The 10,682-nt window shown below is 38.2% G+C and overlaps 1 protein-coding gene across 1 annotated transcript; it reads left to right on the top strand.

Moving 5' to 3' along the window:
- Positions 1-3,173: 3,173 nt before the first annotated feature.
- Positions 3,174-10,679, top strand: mep1bb (meprin A subunit beta b). The gene is made up of 14 exons (XM_051407360.1): positions 3,174-3,331; positions 3,441-3,459; positions 3,563-3,613; positions 3,717-3,760; positions 3,884-3,962; positions 4,620-4,737; positions 4,871-5,049; positions 5,592-5,810; positions 7,266-7,418; positions 8,025-8,240; positions 8,360-8,830; positions 8,924-9,103; positions 9,453-9,606; positions 10,284-10,679. The coding sequence occupies exons 1-14, from the start codon at positions 3,257-3,259 to the stop codon at positions 10,495-10,497; spliced, it is 2,172 nt and encodes a 723-aa protein (XP_051263320.1). The 5' UTR covers positions 3,174-3,256; the 3' UTR covers positions 10,498-10,679.
- Positions 10,680-10,682: the final 3 nt, after the last annotated feature.

The raw sequence follows: 10,682 nt of genomic DNA, 5'->3' as shown, positions 1-10,682 counted from the left end.
CAGGGCCCTGAGGCGAGCAGGTGATAGTGTGGCTGACCCCTCCCACCCTAGTCACAAACCTTTTGAAACATTCCCCCTACCATAAGAAATTTATTTTTGCTATGCATCAATATACCAAGGCAAATTCTTTGTATGTGAAAACCCACTTGGCCATAAACCTAATTCTGATTCTGATTCATAGGCTGTACTGAATAATACTTGGACTGAAATCCCATGATGATGACTAAAAGGAATTGTCAAAAATCATGCATTTACCAAACAATCATGGAGGCAGCATAATGAAGTTTGGTGGTGGCCCCACCACATAGATCCACTCTCTCATAGGGGGGCCTTAACAAACTGCTAGAGATCCTCCTGGACCTTTCACATTGCCTTAATGCCAGTAGTGATTAGGAAGATGTGATGATATAATGAAATGCTGTTTTTACTTAAAAGTTTAAATGTATATGTAAACTGGAAAATATACATGTGTACAGATCTACACGCATCCTCTGATCATGAGATCAATGAAAAGAGTGAGCCTGTTAATAATGTGGTGGTGGAAGGGTTGAAGCCTTGCTGTGCTGAAAAACCTCCCACAGCGGGACTGATCTGCCAGAGAACAACTGGTATTAACATACGTGAATTCACTGTCTTCAAATACTGGGGCATTGCATATATGGCCAACATTTCTAATTCTATAACACACTTTCCAAATGTGAGGAAGTTTTAATTGGGTGGAGCAGCATGTAAAATTGAGCTGTTAAATAACATTTTACTCAACAGTGAAAGTGATAGCTTTGCCTACCTCTTATGTTGTTGAATTCATGTATCAGCTGCGGTTTCAGACATGCGTATCATCAGTATAGAAAGGTGCATTGTGGAATTCATTGTTCACTGTTTTTCTTTGCCTTGTGGGCTCATTTGTAAGCTTAATTAACTCTTACAGAGTTACACAGAAAATATTTATTGATTTCCACACCACTTCAGAAATGAGAACTACACAAATAACACATGCATACACACTCACGTGCAAACTATTTCAGGTGTACACAGGCTGCCTGGACTTGACGGTATCAGCATCATATCAGTGTCCTGGGATTTGATCTGCCCATTTCATTTATACCAGTTTCTTTTGCTGTCATTTGCAATAAGTGAGCAAATTCTGTGCATCACATTTTAAAACCTTGGTTGTAGCAGTAATGTAGCTTAAGCAATTACAGTACAAAATACTTACATGTCTGCAATCATTGCGGTGTCAAATCTATGTGATCCAGCTGGGAGGCACCTGCGACATCCAATGACTATCAAATAATAATAATAATAACTATTCTATATATCATGACTCACCTCATCTACAAATGGGTTGGGGTTTTCCAGTGGAAGCAAAAGGAGATCGGGCAACAAGTCAATGTGAAATGGCTTAACTGAACCTGAGCTACACCTTGAGCAAATACAGGGATAAACTGTAATACCTTACAGAACTTGCAGAGGCATGAACTTGATAAATCACAAGAAAATGTGCTCAGGGTGAGATGAGAGTTCACCACAAAAAGGCAAATCAGACAGGAAACTGTCCTTTCAGTGCAGCTCAGGCACCACCCACACACAGGAGTCTTGTCACTCATCAGCTTAATGTAACAAATGTCAAATGTAGTATTGCATTGAGTTCAATGTGCATTCCATCTCTGTGGATCAAGTTTTTCTTCTTATTCTTGCTAAATATTGCTGGTGTTCCACTTGTATCAAATCATCTTATGGTCAGTCAGAGGAAGAATATGACCAGAGCCTGAACTGCATTAGTTCAGCTCCATTAGTTTCATCTATTCCATGAATCCATCTTATAAGTAATATGAAGCAGAGTCCAGGAAATATCAATAAGTAATCACCAAAGCCTAAAATATGACACCACCAAACCACCCAAAGTTTGCATGAATGTGACAGCTGTGTTTGATTGTTTCCTCCTGTTTTGTCCTAGTTCCACTATAAACAAGGGCTCAACGAATTTCAGCTTTACAATAGCTTTACAGTGAGAGACAGACAACAATTACGTGATTAATTTAATGGATCATCAACATTATTTGGTATGTGATTTAATGGTGTGCACACACATATATCTATATATATATATATATATATATATATATATATTCTTTGTCTGTAGGTGGTGCCACTGACATGTAAATTTGTGGTTATCACTTTCCTTTCCTATATTATTGCATATTGTCTGCAGAAACTGGTGATTGTGGAGAATTTGCAGCCTGCTGAATGTTAAAGAGGTTTGTCACTGAGTTGCAGTGGTCCTGATGTCTCTGTTGGTTTCCTTAGTATCTTATGGTCTACATGTATACAATACCAACAACAGTTTTTTAAGGCTAAGATAGCTGGATTCTTTGTCAGTGATAGGGACTGTTTTGATGTAATTCGTTTGTGTTTCTCAGGAAAACCACATCCCATTCTGCCTTGCCATTTACAAATTGATGTAGCACAAAGAATATTTAAAAACTAATGTAACAATCTTTTTACAATTGTTACAAATCAATTTTTTGTTTTGCTTTGTTTCATTTTATTTTATTTATTTTTTTAAATGGACATATACATTTCACAACTGCCATTTCCTAAATTCCAGTGAAGCATTACTATGAAGTCCAAGGTAATGGTTATGTATGACAAGGAAAAAATAAACACTGGCTTGTAATGAGCTTTGAACTGCTTGTAAGAGCCCAGAGAATACTGTCCAAGAACATCAGAGGCTACATTTTCCTGTCAGTGTATAATTACAGTGAAAAAACAGCTTAAAGAAAACTTATTGATTTATTCTGGATCTATATAAGGTTTGGTACAATACATTTCTGTTGCTTTCTGGTGTATTGGAAAGATGGGAACTGTATTTCATTAACAGCTACAATTTAACACTGAATAAGTAGATAAACAAGTTTTCTATATGGATTTTGTTGGAAATCGACCTGGTTGATGCAGTGCATTACTACATTCAAAGGTGTGCCTTGCTCTGGCAGGTAAGTAGGTTCTATGATTGTAGACATGCTTTCCCCAAGCTTAGTGTTTCACTGCAGCTGCAAATGTGTAAAGATTTGTGAGCAGATAGCAGAGGAGATTGAAGTTGTTCTATAACTCAGACCATTCACAGCTCTGTCAATTATCAGCTTGTGATCACGTGTTTTTTTATTTTATTTTGCATGCACCTCTCTAATTCAGTGTCAGTAGGAGTTCAGTACCTGTCACCCGCACTGCCCCATGTAGAGGGGCACTTTAGGATATGGCAGAAAGAAAACCTACAGGTGTACTTGCTCTTCACATTGTTTGCCTCTTGTGTGGTTCTAGCCTTTCCTGGGTGAGAAATTGGTTCATTATGTTAAGATACTGCTGTATGATAACATAAAACTTAGTTTTAATACACCTGCTAATCAATAACATTTACATTGTTATTCTCTTTTGTTTAGCCCACAACAAAAATATTAGGTAAGTGATTTTTTTTTTTTTAAAGCAAGACACAGACTTCACTGATTATTGTCACTTTTCTGTCTGTTTCTTTACATTTGTATGTTCATATCCACCTAAATAGACTATGATGTGGACGGTGGACGAGACCTTGACATTATTGACATCAACGAAGGTAGGCAGAAAGAAGGAAAGAAGACACTCTTTGTCCTCGTGTTTCCAGATTGTTATTCAAGTAACCATTGTAAACCAATTTTCTTTGTGCTTGGTCTCCACAGAAGCAGGGTTGAATCTTGTAGAGGGAGACATTGTGCTTGATGAGGTATGTTAATTTAACTGCTTTTAATATTCACTGGCACAAATGAATTTTGTATAATAAAGCTTAACCTCAACTAAACTAATTTGTTGTTCTTATCTTTGTGATTGCTTTGATTGACGGCCACAGAGACAAACTAGAAATTCCATTATAGGGGATGAGTACAGGTGGCCAAAGACTATTCCTTACTACATGGAAGATGACTTAGGTAAGAGTGCCTGTTTGAACCTGTTAGAAAAAGTCTGTGTAAGCTCCCAGAAGCAATTCAGTTCACTTTGAAAATGTTCCTACATGTTAATGCTGTGTTTTTTTGAGACAAATCGATGGATTTATTACAACATATTCAACTATATTAGTCTTGTGGTAAGCAATGGTGGGAAGTACCCAACTAGAAGTGCGATACTTAAGTAAATTTTTGAGGTACTTCTACTTGCGTTGAGTATTTTCATTTTATATTTGTTTTTCAGATTAAGTTTTACATATAAGATATTTTATATATTCATCTTCATAATTTTTATAGATTAAACTACCCAACACTATATAGTTAGCAGTTATATTAGCTCCAACTTGACCAACCATAAAATACTGCTTACATGTTAATGCATCAATAATAATGATTAAATTATATAATAATAAAGGGGTCACAGGGATCCACATAATACAAACTTTTACTTTTCATAATTTAAGTTAATTTTGTTGCTAATACTTTTGCACATGCAGGACTTTTACTTGTAATTGAGTAGTATTTCTATAGTGTGGTACAGTATGAAAAAATGCTCAATTATAAGATAGACTGCAATTGTTCCTGTAAAAGGTAGGCTGGGAGACACATTTTTTCACCTTTGATTTACCATCTTCTTTGCAGAGATCAATGCAAAAGGTGTGATTCTGAAGGCCTTTGAGCAGTACCGGCTCAAGACCTGCATCGACTTCAAGCCTTGGACTGGAGAAGCAAACTACATTTCCATCTTTAAAGGGGGCGGGTAGGGCAAACATTTTAATGATCTGTTTAGCAAGATATCCTGCACTTTCTCAATTATGGATGCCTTATATATTATTTGTTTATATCTTTGTTTTGTTCTATATCAAAGTAATAGTGTTTTTTTCCCCTAAAAGCTGTTTCTCCTCTGTGGGAAACCGACGAGTTGGGAAGCAGAGATTATCAATAGGGAGCAACTGTGACCGCATTGCCACCATCGAACATGAGTTTCTTCATGCTCTGGGTTTCTGGCATGAGCAGTCCAGGGCAGACCGTGATGATTATGTCAGAATCATGTGGGACCGCATCTCAGAGGGTACTGAACCTACTACTCCACCAACTAAATTATAATGAATTAACCCTAACACTGCATATTCATGCAAAGTAAGCATGTCATATCATTTATCCCTATATGACATGCTTACTTTATTACTCCTATTTTGCATGCATATGATTCAAATTTTATGATCTTGAGAAGGAGTGTAAAATGTACATAAATGTACATTCTAATGATCAGAAAAATCGCTTCAGTTCATGTAGTTCAAGAGGTTTGTTATGTAGGAGTTGAAGGGGAGCACTTCATGCAGCAGCTTTTTGCTTGTGTGATAGAGGTGTCCACATAATAGATAGGCAAAAGACAGATAAGCAAAATACATTATCAGCACATCAGGGAACATCAGACTTTGTATCTTAGCTGCATTGACCTAAGCTCTGTTCAAATTAATAAATCAAATCCATTTTTAAAGTCACTGATGTGTCAGCAATCTTTTGTCAGGTCTTAAAACATCTATCAGCTGCTGATAAGAAACCTTTATGAGTGATCTCTGATATACATCTTTTTGAATGCCTGGTCTACAGGTAAAGAGCACAACTTTAACACCTATGATGACACCACCTCCAGCTCTTTGGGAGTACCGTACGACTACGGTTCCATGATGCACTACAGTAAAAATGCCTTCCGCAACGGCACTGAGCCCACCATCGTCACCAAGATCCCAGCTTTCAGTGACGTCATTGGCCAGCGTATGGAGTTCAGTGACAGTGACCTGCTCAAGCTGCACCGCCTGTATAACTGCAGTAAGAGTCAACAACCAACACATATTGCAATCTGTTTTATTATCTGTGCAAGAAGCAGCCTTCAATAACAGTATTACTACGCCTAATTCTTATTAACCGTTAGATGCATGAGTGACTGGACCCTACACTCTTCCATAAGTGGGTCAAAAATGACCCGTATTAGAATCAATGGGTTTTAATGCCATTTTTGTCATTTTAGTTAAGAATAATCATTTGTATTATACTTTGTATTATATTTTGGTCCACACAAGAATGATTACACGTATGAAATATTTTTATTTTTCACTTTTTTAACACTTTTAACATTAACAAAAATTTTGAAAAGATTTTGAAAACTGTCAACATCACAAAATTACACAACAGCAATAAGAACAATGTCAATATCCATTTTGTGTGTGTGTGTGTGTACATGCCTGTGTGGTGTGTGTGTGTGTGTGTGTGTGTGTGTGTGTGTGTGTGTGTGTCTGTGTGTGTATTTCAGGTTCTAGTCAAATCCCATAACTGCCTCTTCATCCAGCATCTGTAGGACCATTTCAACTGTATACCTAGCAGCCATGACACCTTGGATGAGAAAACATAAAAAGAAAGAGAAGGTTTTGAATGACAAGCAAACCTATTGATCAATAATTAGCTATATAAATAAATGCACACACACAGACACGTAACATACAGTAATGTTAGTTAGCTTGGTTAGCTAGCTAGTTTCGCAAACAATAAAATAGACAAATCTGATGATAGATGACAAGAAACACACACTCTTTCACACAGTAGACATGATTGACACACACAGTGCATACAGTAATGTTAGCTAGCTTAGTTAGTTAGCTAGTGTGAGCTAACTTTAAAGTAGGCTAACTTGTTGACACAGGAGTCATGAATGACACGCACACACATTTCTGAGGTAAAAAAGAAGACAATACTTACATGTATCAGATCTTGCTGTGTAAAATAATCTTCTTAAGGGGTGACACTTATGATATAGTCTGTGTGGTCCACAAAATACATATTCCTGACAGTCACAGTTGATAAGAATCAAAGATTCCCATGAAATCCCATAAGAAATGAATGCGGGTCATTTTTGACCCACTTATGGAAGCTTGGGGTAGTAATACAAAAACTACAATTTCGAAAAATTTATAAAAGGTAAATTAAAAATTGAAACGGCATTATATCAATAACATGTTTTTTGAGGAATACCTGGAATATGAAACGATAACTTTTCATTACAAAGATATTGCAAGAAAAAGACCTCACCGGGTCATTTTAGACCCACTTATGCGTCTAAGGGTTAATAAAGTTGATATCAGCTGTCCAATAGAGGGTTTATCACCTGAATTGTTGCCACATGGAAACATGTGGATAAGCAAAACAGTCTTCTTACTACGCAACTAATCAGTTTATAGCAGATCAAAGTCCTTCACCTGTGTACCTGTGTGTTTACGAAATGTCTTCTAGCCCAGGGCGCTACGTTCCTGGACTCGTGTGACTTTGAACGTGAGAACATCTGTGGTATGATCCAGGGACAAGGGGATAGGGCAGACTGGCTTAGGGTCTCTAAAGCTGCAGGACGGCCCGACACTGACTACTCCAACATGGGCAAATGCACAGGTGAGATTGATCTTGCAGGAATATACATGACACGTGGTACAGATGTGTCTGCATTAAAGGATTAGTTCACTTCTTTTTGTTTGTCTAAAACAACACAAAGTTTTTCAGTCACTGCAGTTGTCCCTCCTCTCCATACTGTCTGTGAAAAAAACAACAAATGCAATTCTGATGTAGATGGACAAATTTCAGTCCTTGTCCTGTGTAGAATGTATTCCAGAATGTAGAGTGTTAGACAAATCAAGTAGATATCTTCTATAGTTACAGGATTTATAGTATGACATTTCCACACCATCTCTTCCCTAAAACTTAGCAAGAAAAAAAAAAAACGTCCAGCAAACACAGAGAGGGAATTTCAAACTAAAATACCCTAATTTTGGAAAATACCCACTTGATTGTTAAACTTAGAACGATAAGGCCTCACTGAACTTTACTACTGATTGCATTTCAAAACAAGGATCTCTTCACAGCCCGTAAGGACAGGATTAACATTTACAGTGACAACAGATTGACCCATATAACCTTCCCTCTAATCATTTACTGTGCACAGTGCATTGAAATAATGCCTAGGTATTGAGATTAGTAATCAAGTGAAGTTCTGATCTTCAGGCTCAGGGTATTTCATGCACTTCGGCACTGGCACAGCCAACACTGGGGATATGGCTCTGCTGGAAAGCAGGCTCCTTTACCCCAAAAGAGGATACCAGTGTCTGCAGTTCTTCTACTACAACAGTGCCGGCCCCAGCGACACACTGAAGATCTATGTCCGGGAGTATGACAAAGCTAACCCTAATGGAAAACTGCGCTTTATAAAGACCATAGATGGTGAATATTACTAAATTCTACTAAAACTCAAAACCTATAACAATTTTGTTTGTGAAATCTGGTCATTGTGAACTTGCTGTTCAATTGATTTCATGTTTTTGCCTCATGTGCTGTAACAGGGCCCCCTCAGGAGCTGTGGCAACTGCACCATGTGAGTCTAGACGTCAAAACAAAGTTCCGCGTCGTCTTTCAAGGGACCAAAGAAGGTTCTGGGCCCTCAACAGGGGGACTGTCTCTTGATGACATCAACCTTTCTGAGACAACCTGCCCAGAGTTTATATGGCGTGTGAAAAACTTCAGTCATGTTATGGACAACACCCCAATGAACACATCTATCTTCAGTCCCCCATTCACCTCTAAGGAGGGTTATACCTTCCAAATGGAGCTGTATCCCAGTGGTAAGGCGGGCTACCCAGGTGAGCTGTCAGCCTATGCACATCTGGTGGCTCGTGAAGGGGACACTGGACAGAAATGGCCATGCCCCTGGAAACAGATAACCATGATGCTGATGGACCAGCATCCACACATCCAAAAGCGTATGTCTAACCAGCGCAGTGTCACCACTGACCCCAACATGAAGGCATCAACAGGTTAAAATGAATTGTTCGTAAAAACAAATAATGAAAATACTGTCTTTGCTGTAATACTATATTTATACACCCTTTCAAAATCCTTTAAAACAGGCTCTGACCAGTTTTTCTGGGACGACCCTCGCAAGGTAGGCGTTGAGGTCACACACACAGATGGGTCCAAGTATTTCCGAGGGCCAGGCGCCGGCACTGCCGTGTATCTCACGCACCTCAGAGCCAAGAGCAGGGACTTTATAAAGGGAGGAGACGCCATCTTTCTTCTCACCATGGAGGGTAAAAGCACCAGATTACAGTATAAACTCAACACATTTAAACATAAAATCATTATGTGTGTCTAAAGATAACACAGATATAAAGGAAGAAATGTACTGCCCTAAAAGCTATATATATAATAATATATCGATTACTTTTGAGTTAGTATGCTCTATACTCATCTCTGAAACCCGTACAAATAGAATATTTGTGGGCTCATGTATACCAGTGATGCATGATTACGTCCATGATTAATTTACCCACTCAGAAAAACACTCCAGATCCAATTATTCCCTGTTCACTACATGTTCTTCCATGATCCTCCACTTGGATCAACTTAACTGCTTTCTCATTTGTTGTTCCTCTTTAGATGTATCTCATCTGACAGTGACCCAGCCTCTACCTTCCCCAACCCCATCAAGCCCCCCACAGACTGGCACCACTGCACCCTCTGATGTCTGTCTCAACGTCCAGTGTCAGAATGATGGAGTCTGCGTGTTGGATGAAGGGAGAGCTGCTTGCAGGTGTGTGCTTTTTGACTGCACTCACTAAACTGTACATGTAACAATCACTAAGCCTTTAAGGGTTTGGGAAATACGCTTATTCGCCTTCTGACCAAGATTTAGATTTAGATTGAAACCACTGTCATGTTTGTATGTAAAATACGAAGCTACTGCTGGCAGCCAGTTTGTTTAGAGTTGCAGGAAACACTTGTATAACCAGTATATACACATTTGATAAATGATTTATAACACACTACAACAAAGTTGTAAGCAGATGTAAGGACAATTAAACAGTTGTAATTCTATAAAGTATGTCTTCATAGGATAAGTTATAATTGTTAAATACCATACATTAATAAATACTTACCAATATACTTAATTCTGCCAATAACTACATTAAGTGTTATGAAGAATTTATTATGTTTATCCACTGTTCATAAATGACAAATGGTGGGGTTTAAGTGAAATGTTTTTTTATGCTAAAAGATGATGGCCTGCTGGTGGTAGCCTCATGATTAATGAATTAATCCAATGGTGGAAGCCTCATAAAAGCTACTGTATCAGTTCAGTAGCAAATCATTTACCATCACATCTTAGGCTGAGTTCTTCTCATGTTTACCTCTCTATACATTCTGTATGGTAATACCTTCTTGTCTGATTATTCTCTCTCATTCTCATCCATTTTCTTTGCTCTCCAGGTGTGTGGTGGGCGATGACTGGTGGTACTATGGGAACAGCTGTCAGTACAAGGGCTCCACCAATGATAAAACTACCCTTGCACTCGCCTCTTCTCTGTCTGTGCTGGGAGTAATGCTGGTGATAACAGCAGTCAGCATCGTCTGCGTGAAGAAGAAGTATAAGAAGCGAGGAAACGACAACAGCGTCGTCATGGCAAACATGAATGCCAGTTGAATGTTTATACCAAATGTCTTGTAGTCAGGATTTTATAGATTTATGGCTTTCAACTATAGTGCTCAAAGGTAAACTGTAGATCATAACACTATATGAGATTGCCCCCTTCTGGTCATTCAATGTAAAAACAGTAGAGGAAATAGAATATTGGGAATAAATTGTTTTTCAATTCTGAAATCTCATGA

The sequence above is a fragment of the Dicentrarchus labrax genome, unplaced genomic scaffold (assembly GCF_905237075.1).
Source record: "Dicentrarchus labrax unplaced genomic scaffold, dlabrax2021, whole genome shotgun sequence".
NCBI classification, from domain to species: Eukaryota; Metazoa; Chordata; class Actinopteri; family Moronidae; genus Dicentrarchus; species Dicentrarchus labrax.
Note: the sequence above shows the minus strand (reverse complement) of the source record. Positions and strands in the feature narration are given on the sequence as shown.